At 35.0% G+C, this 17,276-nt stretch overlaps 1 protein-coding gene across 1 annotated transcript in view; it reads left to right on the plus strand.

Moving 5' to 3' along the window:
* Positions 1-596: 596 nt before the first annotated feature.
* Positions 597-17,276, plus strand: part of LOC104517328 (ERC protein 2) — a gene marked incomplete at both ends in the record, with an annotated part of 74,941 nt that continues 58,261 nt past the window's right edge. The window contains 3 exons of the mRNA XM_010161945.1: positions 597-734; positions 7,221-7,361; positions 7,917-8,057. Coding sequence (XP_010160247.1) covers positions 597-734; positions 7,221-7,361; positions 7,917-8,057 — 420 coding nt within the window. The remainder of the gene's footprint in view (positions 735-7,220; positions 7,362-7,916; positions 8,058-17,276) is intronic.

Here is a 17,276-nt window from a genome sequence, read left to right on the forward strand (position 1 = left end):
GTACTTGTGCTTGAGATTGCCCCAGATCATCATAGCGATGAAGAAAGTGGGTGGAAATGGTGGCTGTTAGGTTGTTTGGATTTTTTTGTTTCTGGGTTTGGCTCTTAGAAATATAAACATCCTGATCTCTGTCCAGGTGAGTTTCCTTTACAGGAAAGAGGTTTGTAGATAGGTAGGTTAGGTTATCATCTTTCTTTGTCCTCAGTTTAAGGCTCACTGTTGCCTCTCCCTTGCTTTGTCTTTATTATTGCAACTAGAATAATCTAAAGGGGTAATTCCACACATACTTTGAATTACTGACATAATGCAGTACCTTAAACTAAAGTGATTAATATCAGAAAATATTTAAATAATAAAATACCTGACTGCACTGAGATTTTTCGTATAATTTATTTGAAAATTATACTTTTCAGCAAAGAGAAACAAAATAGAAAACACAGAAGTTAAAATCTGTTGAAAATATACCATGTAAAAAACTCGGCAGTATACTGAGGCATATCTATGTGATAGCATACAATCAATTGATCCTAGCACGCAAGTCCCACTTTGAATGTTAAGACAACCTTGATGAATATTATGATCTGTTTCATTTTCAGATTGAAAATCTACAGGAGCAACTTAGGGACAAAGACAAACAGCTAACTAATCTAAAAGACAGAGTGAAGTCTTTGCAGACGGATTCTAGTAACACAGACACAGCACTAGCAACCTTAGAAGAAGCTCTGTCAGAAAAGGTAATGTTTTCTCATGAAACAGCATTATGTGCTGCTCTTGTGGGTGAAGTGTGTCCAGAAAAAGTCTTTTTAAGTTGGTCTAGCATCTGTAACAAAGCTTGTCAGGAAAGCAGGTGCCTCTGTTCTGGTGGGATGAGCAAGGGGTGATTCCCAGCTGATGAGCTGAACAGGACTCGTAAGTGAAGAAGGATGCCCTTTTAAACGGGGACAGAGTAAATGGCTCAGGACATGAGAAGATTTTCACTTAATCAGTGGGATGAGTGGTTGTTCCCTGAAAGAACTGCAAGTCCTGGACACCTGACTTAAAGGAGGTAGAGTTTTGAGTAGTCTTATGTCTTTTTTATCTTGATTATTCTGTTCTTTTGTCTGTTAAGCAGAGCCAAACTGAAGTGCCAACAGCAAGTGACTGTACCAACTGTTAACCTTGGCTTGCTGTTAGCACTGTTGGTTTCCTACACTTAATGCATAAGAGAAGCTGTATTTCATTAAAAAACGGGGAATTACTTTTATTTTCTTTAAAAATTATATGCCTTTAATTTGAAAATACCTAGCAGAAAGGACAAATCTGATCTGTTTAAATTAGTGGCTACATTCTTACCAGTGCGGTCAGGGTTTTTCTTCCAGTTAACTTTGAATACGAGGTAATCCAAGTGAATTTATATGCTAAAAAAATTGGTACAAGTATCAACTTTTTGCAGCTCACGGATCTTAATATATATCACTTCAGTGTGCAGAGGTGAGTGCAAGTATCTGAAGTATTGTGGGCCGTTCTGCAGTGTGTAATCCCATGAAAGTATTCATGACTGTATACGACTTTAAAATGCCACTGTGGTGTTGCCACTAACACCCAAAATGCTAATGTTAGGTTTTTGATTTCTTTGTATGTTTAAACATAAATAGTATGTTTAGTAAGGTTAATCATAAACCCTACTAGCATTTGTCTAGTTAACAACAGTGGAAGAAGTTGGCATTACTATTACTTCTGTGGCTTCATATGGATAAGCTGACAGGATTTATGCAGTAAAGAAAGTTAGATGCATTTTGTTAATCTTTCACTGCTAATCTGGATACAGTGCTCACCAATCTCACATCATATTATTAAGAAATGACACAAAGCACTTGTTAATCTGTTTTTTCTCCTTGTACACTATCTTTTCTGAATTTGTTTACATTGTCACTTTCCCAAAGTGCCCATAGAGGCAGCTGAGAGTTTAAAAAAGTCCTTTAATCATCATGATACTGTTGTCAATGCAGAAAGCAGAGTTGAATGTCACGCTGCAAACTTGCAAGTTCTCCTGTGCAACTGAGCAAGAAATAGGTTGCCAAAAGCCAAATAAATCTTGTATCCCATTTTCTGCCTCAGCTATATGTGCAGCACTTCAGAGAAATGCCCTTCTGCAGTACTTCTTAGCTGGGGTAATTTGCTAAGTTGCAATCTGTCTTCAATTGTAATGTTATTTTTCTGTCAAAAATATTAAATTAATGACAGTGCCAGGGTTCATAGTGGAAGCAGTTAGTGTGGAGGTGTTGAATAGATCATGTATAGTCAACTTCTTACTACCAGAAATACAAAAGATTAAAAAGTACTGGGTTAAAACCTAACCCGAATTAATGTGTAGCAATTAGTTGTTTTCAAGTAATTTTGTACCATTACTATTTTAAAATCTGTTGAAATAAATGTAAAGTAATAAAAAAAGTAAAAGTGTTTATAATTTTTAAGAAGTTTTGTATGTATCTGAAAATAAAATATTCTATTATTGTCAGACATACAAATTGTAAAATTTTACTAAATGCAGGATGCATTATTTTTGACTGAGTGATTTGTCCCAAGTTTGTTTAAAAATTGTGCTATAGAATTCCTTAGTTTTATGTGATACCACTGAATGTGACAACACTAGAGACCCTGATGGTATGGAAGTTTTGTGTCAAGCTTTATTTGATTGCTGTAATAAAGGTTCAAGGCCCAGTACAGGATGTTAGTTTTAATGTTTTGGAAAAAATTAGGCAAACTTAGATACTTCTCTGAGCTATGTTTTTGCAATTCATGTCTACTTCACTTGGAGTTGCATGGATATATATGAATGGACACATTTTGAAAGAATCAAAGGTTGTGGAGAAGTGGGTGTTGGTCTCTTCTCCCTAATGACAGATGATCGGACGAGGGGGAATGGACTCAAGCTGCGCCAGGGGAGGTTTAGATTGGACGTAAGGAAGAAGTTCTTCACCGAAAGGGTTATCACACACTGGAACAGGCTGCCCAGGGAGGTGGTGGAGTCACCATCCCTGGATGTGTTTAAGAGACGGGTGGATGAGGTGCTGAGAGATATGGTTTAGTGGTGGACAGGTACGGTTGGACTGGATGATCTCTAAGGTCTTTTCCAACCTAGTGATTCTATGATTCTATGATTATACTGGTTTGTAATGAAGAGAAACTGTGCTTCAGAAATAGCGAGGCATTGTGGTTAATAGTATTAAATCCATGGGATTAGTGTTTTTTCCAAGTGGAATTGATTAGAACTCACGTGGTGTCCCTAAGGTTGAAATCTGTACCAAGTAGTCTCTTTGCTTACAGTCAGCTGAGGATAGCGTCTTTCCTGCAGTGCGTGCAGGCTGCTCCCAGACACACATACAGTGAATGCCATGGGATGTTTCCCATGGCACAGAGATTTCTGTCTTGTTGCAGCTGATGAGGGCAATGGTGTCTTTTGTAAGCCAGTGCTTCTGAGAAGCGGCATGAAGCTGGGTTGTGCTGTGGTTTCTGGTGACTTTCAATCAATTATGGAGAGATCGTTACTTATAAAGGTTAGGTAGCAGTATATAAAGGGAAGTACTCTATATGTTAGTGATATGCTTATCCTTCTGTATTACTTCAGAAATGCTACTCCCTTAGTCTAAGGAAAAGATACACAGAATTATTAAACAATAGCCTTTTCCTGCAAATGAGCTTGAGAACTTAGCTTTTAATGTGTGACAATCACTGTGTGCTACTGGGAAATCTTTTTCAGTTGAGGAGTGATTAGTATTAGATAACAAAAGACAAAAAACGGTACTGCAGAGTAGAACTAATGTGAGCTTTTGGGAAATAGAGTAATTGATCTTAGAACATTAGACACAATAAGGAGGAGGTTTCTAAGGTAAAAGCATGTCTTCCTATGATTTTGATTGTTTATTGTAAAAAGTAATCCTGCCCAATTTCTTTCTCATTGTAGGTTTCTTGAAGGCCATTTTTTCAAGAGTAGGTTTCTCAATCTTAAATCTAGCCTCTGGGATGTACCTGTACATTGAAAGAAGCCAGTAGGCATCTTCTAGATGTTCCACATGAAATTATTATGCCTAGCTTTCTTGTGTCTTCTGGCAGCTAAATACCTTGACAGTTTATGTTTACATGTCTGTCTCATTCCTATTTGTATCCAGCTTTCCATTTCATCCTACCTGCTCTCAGTGAGTAACCTTTCTTAGCCCTATTCCTGTCTGCAGTAGCTTTCTTAAGGCCTTCAGAATTTATCAGTAGTTTTTATCTTTTTCCACTGGAAATAATGGTAGAAATATGGAATTGATTTTTGTCTGAATGGGAGAAAACAAAAACCCTTAGTGATAGTGTATTAACAGTGCATCAATCTAAGCACCTTTATAAATTTAAATTTGTAATGCTGTCAAGAAAGGATGCTGTTTTCAACCAAGAAGAATACCTAATTTCCATGGAAATACATTGTTTGTTTGTTTGTTTTTTTGTTTGCTAGTTTATCCTAGAGTTTATATCAGACCTACTTTAAACCCGTATCACCTTGTTATACTCTGAAATTAGTCACAATTCTTGGCTTTACATTAATTCTTTGTCAATTCAAGGTTTTAGAATTTTAATTTAATAATTAATGAAGAAAAGACTCCAAGAGCATCAAGAGAATCTGTTATTTTAAAATAGAAATAAAATTTATTTATAGAAGTTTGGGTAACCACAATTCACTGATTTTAATTGCTGTTTTAGTTTTTATGGGAAGAAAAATTACTGAAACATGATCATATGAAATGAATGAATTATGAAGCTGTTTTTAAGTTCCAAAACTCAAATGTTTGAGTTTGTTTTTCCTGCATTGTTTTTGAAAATACTTAGATTGAGATTTTGGCTCTGAATTAGAAAATATAGCTCCTTATTCTTCATGAAAGTAGAATTTTCCGAGTATCTGTCTCTGATTTTCTTTTTCTTTCATATTTAGTGATTGGGTAGGTTGGTGATGCTAAATGAGAAATTAATGCAGACACCATGAAACAGCATAGAAATTTTCAAAACTGACTCCTAATTTCTGTATTTTTTTGGCAATACTCCTGATATAATTTGTTCTCTCATGGGAATCAGAAACAAATTGGCACAACTTTAGTCACTCTTCAGTGCATTATAGAACTAAACTGAAAAAGCTATTAATTCAGTTCTTTACCCGTAAATTTGGAGTCTCTCCAAAGCACCGAAAATGCTTAACAAAAATAAAGGCTACATTGCAATAAACAAAAAGTAAGTTTACTTCTATTAAAAAAAAAGAAAAAAGAAAGAGTTTGAAGATGCAAGACTGCTATCAGCTTCCTTGATGTTTTAACAAGAAACTTTTCAAAGAATATCTCAGCTCTTGGACTGGCCCAAAGCAGCTCAAGAGGTTGCTTTCATGAAGCTGATATTTATAAAGTTGGTCCTACTGTAGCAGCATACAGCAGATAAGCAATTGAGTATGTCTGATAATAGAGCTGTATGCTGTGGCAATTCGGTTCCTGCTTCTGTGATAAAGTGCAAAGAGATTAGACCTGTGAGGTCCCAGATTAGTGCAGGAGGAAAGCTCGCCAATGCAAATAAGTCTGAAACAAGAACACATTGTTGGGATTTCTGCAAGTTAGCTGTTAATCAAGTAAAACATGGTATATTAGGGCCTTTTAACACATTTTTGACATTTAGCTTTATGCAGCTGACAGATAAATTAGTCTTCTTTTGTGATTGACTGAAAAAATTTAGACTATTCATAAGGAAGATGAAATAGGTTAAGTTTAATTTTTTATAAAGAGAAAAAATCATTTAGGTAAATAAACTTCAAGAAAGAATTGGTATAAAACTAAGTCTGACTATAACTAGGTGGATTCTGAAGAGTTATTAAACTATTAAACTTGCATTGTATTCTTTGGGATACAATAACCACAGCTGATAGTATATTGCTATGGGCAAAGGTAAACTTTATGTATATGTAGTGTATATGTATGTGTGTATATACATATATATCTATGTCTAGTGTGTATTTATGTATATGGCAGTATAAGGAGTCATGAACAGAGGGAATTATCATGAGATTTTTCTCTTTTTAATAATATTAGGCTTCCACCAATCTTGTCCGGTTCTACACAATAGTATTTGAAGTATTGATCTCACTCTTAAAACTCTTTCAAAGGGATTTCAAGCCTAAGTACAAAAGGATTTGAATAGGATTCATGATCATGCTGATGGTTCTTCCTGAGCCACACCACTGGTAGTGTAGAACTCCTTCAGACAGGATGCAGTTTTCTCCCATGTAGGTTTAAGTTTCCTAAATGAGGTTGCCTCCATTGCACCCCCCCCCCAAACTACCACTTCCAAAATGATACTAGTAGTTCCCCTGCTACTCTGCTTAAATTGACCTATTCCCAATTCAAATGCAGTTCTATTGGTTATTTTATTTTACCTTAAATATTTCTCTCTGATTAGTATTTACATTCTCCAAGTACTGGTAGAATGTGATTTTGAAGAATGTAATCAAAACTTAACTAAACCATACAGCTGCACCTGGGTTTTACATTTCAGCCTTTGAATTCATCACCCAATCTGGTGATGATTTTCAGCAATCATTATAACTGTAACTGGAATTCAGCAAAATATTTAAAAACGAGGTTCAGTTAAAATGTGTGTGGGGTACTGTTGATTAGATGGAGAAAAATCTTCCTTTAGATATCATGTTGTATTGGGGTACTTTTTCTGTGTCTTGGACAACTTGGTTTTTTACCCCTCTCAGAATACATATAAATTGTAAGTTACAGTTAACAAGTGGTTGATTTTTAATTAGATTTGGAAACTTGAATACTTCTTGCAACCACTATAGAGGCTACTAGCATTCAAAAGACATAACCAAATTCAAGCTGAGTAAACCAGTCATGACCTCCCTGTTTTGACCTTTTATTCAAGGCTCCAGTTGCTTATGAATCCAGGAAGTACACTACTGAGATGAATAATTTTCCGTATCATTATAGGTATTTAATGAGGTTTCTGTGCAATGTTACTCTTATCAAGTATTTAAAACGATCTGATGCTTTTGAAATCAAGGGAAATATTGCATTGACTTTAATACTGTTATTAACTCAATAATCCTCTGTTTCTGAAGGTAGATTTTTCTAAGTGCTACATAACGTATAGAAATTTTATTCTTTCTTTTCCTCAAATGATTTCTAACTTTTCCATTTTGCAATTCTTTCCCTTGTTAGGAAAGAATAATAGAGCGCTTGAAGGAGCAAAGGGAGCGAGATGACAGAGAAAGACTTGAAGAAATTGAGTCTTATAAAAAAGAAAACAAAGACCTGAAGGAGAAAGTTAATGCTTTACAAGCTGAACTGACAGAAAAAGAGGTCAGTCTCTTCAGTAAAGTCTGTGTTCTTCTATCTGTGTCATTCTGATGAATGAAAGTGCATTAGGATTACTCTTGAATGATTTTAAGTACTGAAATTCTGCCACTTTTGTGGACAGCTTCTGAACTGCTATTTTTTTAAGCATTCTTCCTAGTCCTCACCTTTGTACATTAAATATTGCCTCAATTTTTGCATAGTTGTCTGTCATTATCATTACTTTTTCCTTTACCTAAGCCTGCAGTAGGCTCAAATATTCCATTGTTGCTCTGGTTTTCCTTTGTCAGTTGGAGCAGTAACTTTCAAAGTGATTGTACCTCCAGAATATGATGTCAACTGTCTGTATTATGAATGTTTCTGTGTTTCACTGCACGCCAGCTCCTGTGGTTCCAATTGGTTGTATTCTCAAAACGTTGTCTTTTGCGATCAACGCTTCTTTTTGTGCCAACTCTTTTTGGGGAAGGGGAGGGGGAACAGGATCTACGTGGTTACTGAGCTGACAATAAGTTAGTGTCCTGGTGACTAGGAATTAACTTTTTACTCTTGGTCATTTTTCAGTCTAGTTTAATCGATCTCAAAGAACATGCATCTTCCTTGGCATCAGCAGGGCTGAAAAGAGACTCCAAACTTAAGTCTTTAGAAATAGCCATAGAACAAAAGAAAGAAGAGTGTAGTAAGTTGGAAGCACAGTTGAAAAAGGTAAGTTCCATCTTACGACAAACAACAACAATCAGAAAAACAAAAATCAACATCTCATGCCCTCGCTTTGAAAAGATGAGTTTATTTACTCTTCTGGAGTAAATCTAAAATCTACCCATTATGCCATTTGCTGATGCTTGCATCAAATACTGCTAACTTTTTCTTAAGAAGCTTGCACCAAAGCCACTAGTGGGCCTTGGAAATTATCTTGCCTACCTATATGAGGGAATTCGGACAAGCTGCTACAAATAGATGAACTGGCAGCAGGACGTTAAAGGGAAAATAGAAGGACAGAAAGAAATTATCATACCAGCAACCTGTATGTATATGAATTTATACTGCTATTAGAAGTAGACTGAAATGTTTGTAGCATGGGAAAAAATTAAAGATTTGTCCAAGGAATGCTATAGTTCCTAATAAAAAAAAAAAAAAAAATCAGCTTCCAGAATAGAAACTCTAGTTAGGCTTTATTTTGGCAATTTTTTGGCTTTGCTGGTGAACATATTTGTGATAATTGAGCAAAAGAATGCATAGTTTATCTCAGCTAGCAATTCACTAGTTCTATTCAGCACGAAGTAGAAGCAAGCTTTTAAAGGAACACGAATACTATATTTTATAACATGGTTTTATTTAAATTGACTCATTAAAATAGTTTTTGCTTAAATGATTTGCAAGTTTGTTGATGCCTTTTCCACCATCCATTGTTTTTTTGACTTTCTTCTGTGTCCTTTGGTAATGTCTGCTGTCATTGTTCGAACACCAATCTCGTGACATACTTGATGGGTGTAGGCATTACATTTGCCTTCTGCAATTCATGACTACGTGTATGTCAAACGTTATTATTTATGTTGATATCTAATGTTTAATTTTCTAGAATAGAATATTGATTTCTCCTATGAATGTTGCCACCATTAGGATGATATCCTGATGCTCTTTTTACCCAAGTTAAATAGTATCCTGCTCTGTGTTTAAGCATTGTTTCAGTGTGAAGAAGGTACTGCAAAGTATAAAGGGTACCAGAGTGTAAACCTTATACTTGTGTTATTTTTTTAATTCAGAACGAATATGTGCAATTAGATGCCTTTGTTACATGTTCAGTGGTGGACAGGAAGGAAGGGAATCTTTTAAATAAACACATACAAAAGCTTCTAATGGAAACACAACTACTTTAAATGCTTGACAGCTTATAAATGCTACTGATGTCAGAATTAAAATAACCAAAGAAGCTATTCCTCTGGAAGTATTTTATTTTGTTTTCTTTTGTTAGAAAATGTGTGTGTAATTTGCTGTTCACTACAAAATATACTTCACAAGAATTTGAAATATCTGTAGTTTCTTCATTTACAAAAAATAGTTAAAAAACTCTAAAAGCACATATCACTTAAAAAAAAAATCTAAATCCTCTTGAAGGACTGGAAATCCTAAGTCACTCTTTTATGACTGAACATATAAACACATCATACAGTCACGGAAAAATAAGCACTTATAAAGTCAGAGTGTCTGGGACGTCTTTCATATAAAAAGAGAGTATGTTCCCTGTGTATAAATACAAAGGATTATGAAATGAAATTTGAAAACATAATAGTTTTATTATATCATAAATACAGCATAAAGTCTCAATGGAAATTCACCCAACATTTGTAGGAGACCAGGTATTTCCACAATAAAATGTAGTTACAACCTTCTTTGTGGGCATACTTAGTTGAACAGAAACAGTGACTGTTAATGATAGTAGACTCCAAACAGTAATTTTCAATTCACATTTTCTCTAATAAAATACTTTATTTTTAAACCTGTAAATATCCTGTGTTAAAAGTAATTGGTCCCCAGAAAACTACCTTCACCATGTTTTCACTCCTTAGGAAACTAACTGAAACAGAAATCTGGGTACTATTCTTCCCTATGTCTGAGTTAGCGTAGGAGGGTACATCAACATAGTTCGGAGTAAATTAACCTGCATGTCCCATAAGTGTGCTTATGCATGAACATTAACCACTACGGAAGCTAGAAGGAATAGGCACAGTTTATATCTCTCTTTCAAAAGTGACCCTAAGGGACTGTCTATTATGCTGAGAAATTTGAATGCAGCTTGCACATCACTTCTCTCTCAAAAAATATCATAGAGAAGGCACTTCTCATTGTGATATTGTAAAAATCATTATAGTTTAATGCTGATTTATGTGTTTTAACAAATTACACTAATGAATATGAAGGTAGTATTCCATGTGTATTGGCTAGGAGTTAGTTTTCCATGAGCACAAATGGTAATGAGTACTGTGACTGAAAGGAAATGTGTACAAGGGGCAAGTCCAAACAAAATCTGTAAATTTAGAAAAAAAAAAAAATTGTTGACATTTCTCTTCCCTTGTTTCCCCTCCTTCCTGATTCTGGAGAGAATAAGATTCATTTGTTGATAACAAAGATATTTTTGATGGGGTCTGATTAGATCCAAATATTTTTTGAGTATTATGTAACTGGATTGTTCGCATTTGCTAGTGAAAGAACTACAGGAATTACCTAATAGGTAGCGAAGTGTTTTATATATATGTATGTATATATATATATATATAAAATCTTGTTATCCACCCTAGAATTTCCTCGTTTTGTTGTTTTTCATTATCTTAAATTTACTTGCTTACTGACATGTTTGCAGTTGCTAAAGTACTGTTTGCCAAGCGGTACTGTTCGAAAGTCATTCTGCATAGAAAATTCAGCCTTGTGTTAAACAAAAGGAAAGTAATAAATTTAATGATACAATTTAATTAATCTTTTATTATTACCTTCTTTGAAGCTTTGGTGATAAATTGCAGCCTCAGCCAAAAGCACTTCTCATGATTCATTGCTTGAGACCAGCACTTAATGTATCATCAAAAGTGGACACCTTTCTTTATTTCATGGGTTATTTAACTTGAGAAAGGGAAAGTAACACAAACCTTAAATTTCTTACTCCAGCTATTCTTTTTTAGGAGCCAAAGTCAACATTTATGTTTCCCTAGTGCCTCTCACTTTCACCAAGGAATGTTTAGAATCTTAAATTTCTACTTTTTTTATGACAAGTTCTTCTGTGCAAATGCACTGGTTTTGTTGAGCTAATGCTGTTTTCCTGGATCTTTCCTTCTTTTCCTGTCTGTGCTTCACTCCCTTCCAACTTTGCAATGTAGCAAGCTGAGCAGTTGTTCAATCAGATGTACAATCCAGTAAGTTCTTTTTTAAAATGCCCGCTGTAACATATGAAAGCATGAGGATCCATTACCTTACTGTGTTGTGCTCTTCCTCCGTGGAGCTTTGCAGAATACGTCTGACGCTCACTATGCTATATTCATTATATCCAAATAAGTGAACTTTGTGGACTTCAAGGCCATTTTAAGAATATGAACTGTATTAAATAGGTACATACAATATTTCTGAGAAAACAAACATCCTAGCCTTTAGGTCCTCAACTTCTCCATTAGAAAAAGCATGCAGATGATTTTATTTGGTGCTTTGCTTTGCTTTTTAATTCCTCCTTCTGCAGTACTTTATTTGATCCTTCAAACTTAAATAACTTCTAATCCACTCAGGTTATCTTAAGTGACTGAGCTGACTATGTGAATAATACCTAGGAAGAGACTGGTATTATTTTCAAAAGTCAGTATGATTATAATAGTTCAGATGAGTTTTACTAATAAAAGGCAGTATACATTCAGCATATATACATTAAGAATATGGAAACATATTTAATCAAAGAAAATGGTGAAATATAAAATGATGAACGCAAAGGGTAGTGTTTGAAAAAGCCCAGCATTATTACTTTGGCTTGTTTAGCATTATTCTTCTTGCTAATGTCTGCTGTAATTGCACAATATCTACCCTTTTAACTTGTCCATGTTCCCTTTTCAGCTTGAGAAAAACCTGCAACAAACATGCTCTCTGCAGAGAACAGTTTTCATTTTTTTGGCTGAGACTGTTACATTTAATGTGCTCTGAATGTCACAGGACTGAAAAAAATGATGTAACCGTACTAGCAGTTTACAAGCTACAGTTTACATAGTAATCATAGTTGGAATTGCCATGTAATTGGGATAGTATATATAGAAGAACTGGTTCTCTAGCTTAAGTAATGTGATACTGTGCGTTAGTGAAGGTATTGTCTTCACTGAAGTCAATGGGAATTTCTCCATTAGTGTCATTGAACCAGGATTCCAGCTTTGGGGTCTATTATTGCTAAGTTTTGTAGCTTCTGACCATGTAATGGAAGTGTCATGACTTACGTATGGGAAAAGAGAGTCCCACAGAATGTGTTGTATTTACTTTTAGAGTTATTGGTTAGCTGTTGTTAGAATCCAGTCATAAATGGATTGTAAGTAGAATAGGCATATCCATATTATCACCTTCACCATCCAGAGCGCTTCTGGTCAAAGAGCTTTTGCCTTTGAACAATAAGACCCCTTTTTCTGTAGCATCTTGGCTCACCTTTGTGGTAGTTATGTTTCTATTCATATCATTTGCACTCCTACTGTGGATGTCTTCACAGACGAGTCTTTTTTGTGTAAGTTTTTTTCTTGATTTTCATAAACGCGTTCTAGTCATTATTTCAATATTAGTTATGCTACTCTATGGAATTTGTTTGTTACTACCTAGTCTATTTCTGTATGGTATTCCAAAGTCTTTAATTTTATTTTTTCTGCCTTTATGTGCTTATTTTTCAAAACGACCACCTGTTGGCTGTTCCAAAATAACAGATCCATGATTCTTTTTCATTGGCACCAGGCAGCAATGGTAGTATATTCATGGGGCAGGTTTTCTTAAATAAACTTTTCTTGCTCATTTTCTTTCTTCTCCTGACTAAACCCAGCACACCTACTTAGATATAACGGTCTACTTTTAACAACGTAAGTGATGATACTCTTCTCCCCTCAAGCCAGCAAATGTCTTGAAGTGAAATTGTGATTAGATTGAAATCAGTGGCAACATATTTGTTGAATTCCACAAGGCCAAGATTTCACATTTATTCTTTGTGATGGAATAATAGCAATTACTTAATTTTTTTTTTTTGTTCTGCAAATCATTGTGATGATTCATGTAATAGAATGTTTTCTTACCTTTTTTTGTTGTTAGTGTTATAAAAAACAGGTGGCAATCTAGTCTTTAAATACTGGTGTATTAATGCTCTTTTGTTTACATATGCAGAGAAATGCCAGTCAGTCTCTGAGTAAACCTCTTTTATCCCATGCAGTAATACTTTTTTTTTTTTTTCTTTCTGCGGTGGAATGAACTTTTTTTTACATGTGGATCAACTCCAAGGCTTTAATTTATTGCAGAATCTAATGTTATTAAAATAAAGTGATGAAGTATTTTATTCTTTCACACATTTGGGTACCAAAGTGGAGATGATATGGAAGGGATGCAAATCCTGCATAGTCTAGAGGAAATGATTTAACTCTTCATTCACCTGTGTGAATAACATATAAACAGAGCTGGGCACGTGTTTATTCATCTTTGTTTTGAAAAGTGAACTTTTTGAAATACCCCATGAATTCTTGTGCAAAATTGATTATAAGAAGTTAGATGATTGCTTTTGTCCTGTAGTGAAAATATAATGATATACGCAGTTTGGCATTCTGGTGAACCTTTTCATGAATAGTAAAGACTTAATGTTCCACATGTTCCATCGGAGCAATGTCAAATTAAAATTTAGAGTACTTCCAGAATCAAACTGAAATTGGTTAGAGCAGTCCCTGAAATTAAATAAAAACTTTTAAGGAGACTACAAAAATATTAAGGTGACAGCAATATTTTTAGTTTATTATTGAAAGCAATAAAATTTGAAGGATCTTACAAAGTAATTTTTTGCATGTAAAATCTGCTCTTCCATTTTTTTTAATGAAGTGCTCCATTGATTTCTGTCTATGTTTGTGTTTGAAGCTTTAAAAATGAAATACTATATCTATCCATCCATTTCTGTTATGCAAATAATGCATGCATGATTGTACCATAAAATTTTGATAGACTAAATAATTCATGTTGAATGTCTGTACCACACTATTATGGTGTTTCTGTAGGAAATTTGTAGTTTATATAAGGAAATGTTACTTTACTTCTAAAGTATTGGTAGTACTTATTGTATAAATTATTCAGCAGGTAACAGAACAGATACATAATTACTGTAAGAGTTAGTAAAATTCTAATAGTAGTGATATGCTGGTTTTATGGAATTGTAAAAGTAACATAAACCAACACAGTCACAAGATTGACAGACAAAACATCATAAACCAAGTGGGCTAGCTTGAAACTAGCCTAATCTGTACACCCAAGTATTATCATTTACAGATACAGATTAAGACAGCAATTACTTTGCTGCTGAAAGGTATGCATGAACCAGGCACACTCTGCCATAAAAGTCCCATAAAACCAGAAAATGTGTCTTTCCTAAGAAAACCAAGAACTTAAGGAGAAAAAGGGGCACAGAAATTCAAAAAAACATAGAAGAGAAGAGAGCAGTAATAGGTAGAGACTTTCTGATTCATGTGATAACCATGCAGCTTGTGGTCAGAAGTGATCCAAGCCTGTCTCCCCCAGCCTACAGAAAAGCCAGACATCTGCCCTGTCCGGGTCGGAGCAGCGTCAGTGTCAGCTGAGCTGCCTTTCATCTCCTTTGGGCCTACTGTTTGACCTCAAAAGTCAAGTTCCATCTGTCAACAAATCACCCCTAATCTGTAAATAGCAATTAAAAAAAAAAGTGTCTAATTCTAAGCAAAACACATTCTTCAAAGCCATAAAATATAATAGAGCACTTATAAGTAGTTCTACACCTTTGTCCTGGGGATGTCAGAGGGATTGTGTTTTACTCTCACCTAGTATCAGCAGCTTTGCTTACAACGTGAAGATTCCCTTCAAGGGAATCCTTGCGAGTTTGAGTACCACCTGCAATAAGGTCTCTTTTAAAAAATGGTTTATGTTCTTGCTCTCCCTTTTAACTAGCGTTCCTTTCCTCCTTCTTTAAGGCAATTGCCTTGTAGGAATCTGATTCCAAAGTCCGAAAGTATTCTATAGCAAGTGCTTGTAAAAGTAGAGGCGACCAACTTAGTGGTCTGCAAAACTGGGATATTTTTGTTTGTTTGTTTTAAAAATTAGAATAACTTATGCTTGTCTTTGAACTGAATGCTTATTTTGATTTATATGGGACATTATGTTTAACTGCTGCACCTCAAAACCCTGTATAGGTTGGATAATTAATCACATTTAATCATATCTTGCTTGGTTAGATTTAACCATATCTTGCAGGTTCTGCTTCCTTCTGAGAAACATAGGGAAATAGAGTGACCAAGCTTGTGCTATGGAATTTGCCAAAAACACGTCCCACGCGTATGGAATGGCATGAGTACCACAGAAAGCAAAAGAATTGAAAATACTTTTGCAACTTAACATTAATTTTCTTAGCATGTCATTGAGCAAGGATTGTAGGGCTAAACTGAAGAATATAATTTATATCTGTTATTTCAGGTGATGTTTATTTATCGGCTGTGCAGTAGGTAACTTGTTCAGTACATTTCGGAGCTGCTGTGTAATGGCAGTATTCTATGATAGTTGAACATTTGGCACCTCTGCATTGGTGACACCACCACGCTCTTGCCCACTTAAGTATTTTCATCATGGAAAGTTCAGTGCAGCAATGAAAAGCAAAGAGAAAGAAAGAAAAAGAAAAAAAAGAAGACAGGCTTCTCTAGGTCTTCTGCATTGTTTCTTGTCCTGGAGTAAAACTAGGGTAGAGGCACATGGTGGGAAAAAAATCTGGGCTGAAGCTGAGGGTTCTTTTGTGCTGAAGTGAAGACTGGTTAGAGGCAGGAAGGCGGGTGTTCTGCCTGTTTGAGAAATGGTAGAAGCTGGATATTGGTACACAGTGTCTCCCAGAACTGGCCCTGACCCTGCGTATTACATTTACTTAAAAAATTAAAAGGCTAGATAAAAGCAATTTTTTTGGACACAATTAATAAATAAAATAAAGCAAAGTTTATTAATAAGCAGGAATATTTATGAGGATGAAAAGGAATCATCTATTGCTAACATCTCAACTAAACAGTAAAATCAAGATACTCTTTGGACATTACCTAGAATGATCTCTGTCTTAGCAAAGTCCTGTATCTGCATAGAATTCATGGCTGGAACATGTATTATTATCCTCAATAGATAATTTGGAGAGCAAGGCAAGTAAATTCAGTAGGTTTCTTATGTCATTCCCTTGGCTAATTTTGGTAACCTAATACTACTTCTGAATAAAAGTCTCACAGTAGGATAAGTAACACTTAAACTCTACTGTCTTTTTTCTTATTATCCTCATGCTTAAATGATATGTTACATGCAACCCCCCTAAGTTTCTTCCCCAGTTATTGCAAGTCTTTTAATTATTGCACTGATACTAAACCCTGACTTTTTCTTTATTTATACAGAAAATTTTAACCATTGCAAAGAATATGAACCTTCTACTATGTGTAGTTTATAGTAATTCTTTCCAAACCATGCATGTTTCATTATGATCTGCATTTCTTTCATTGCTTGCATTGTCTACTCCCTGAAATTAAGAACATAAATAGGTCCATGTTTTCTCTGCGTAGTAAGATAGTTGGAGGACATTCAGTTCTAAATATCCTGAATTTCTGTAAAGTTCTTGTATGTTAAGAGAATGTTATCTGAATTTTCTATGTTTAATGTGCACTGCCTTAAACTACTTGTTTTTTCCTTGCCTGCTTTTTCAAGATGCCAATTAGGAATAATGGGAAGCAAGGGGTAGGCTAAGCATTGCAGTGCATTGTTGTTTCCATCTGTCTGTGATTATTCCAGCCGAAAGTTTAAAGCACTTGATGCCAGATCATGCTCCCATTGAAGTTAATAGGATTTTTGCCATTAGGTTTGGTGGGAGTAAGATTGGGCGCTGCACTGTTGTTGTTGTATTCATTGCGTTCTTTCTTGTCTGTGAAACTGCCACCTCTCCATGCATGTGTTTGCCAGGTTTGTGCCGTTTTCACCAATGGGCTTGTTCTTCTGATGTTTCAGGTTAAGTATTAACGATAAGAGAAAAAGGATTATTGGGTAAAACGTCTGCTGACAGCAACTTTTTTAGTTTATTAGTTTGTCTTTTCAAAACAGCATGGTGTAAGAACAATTTCTTCCTTTTAAATTGTTCAGATCAAACTGCATTTGAAACACCTGGTGACACAGATTACACTGTGTGTATAGGTATCT

The sequence above is a fragment of the Eurypyga helias genome, unplaced genomic scaffold, assembly GCF_000690775.1.
Source record: "Eurypyga helias isolate BGI_N326 unplaced genomic scaffold, ASM69077v1 scaffold12062, whole genome shotgun sequence".
NCBI lineage: Eukaryota > Metazoa > Chordata > Aves > Eurypygiformes > Eurypygidae > Eurypyga > Eurypyga helias.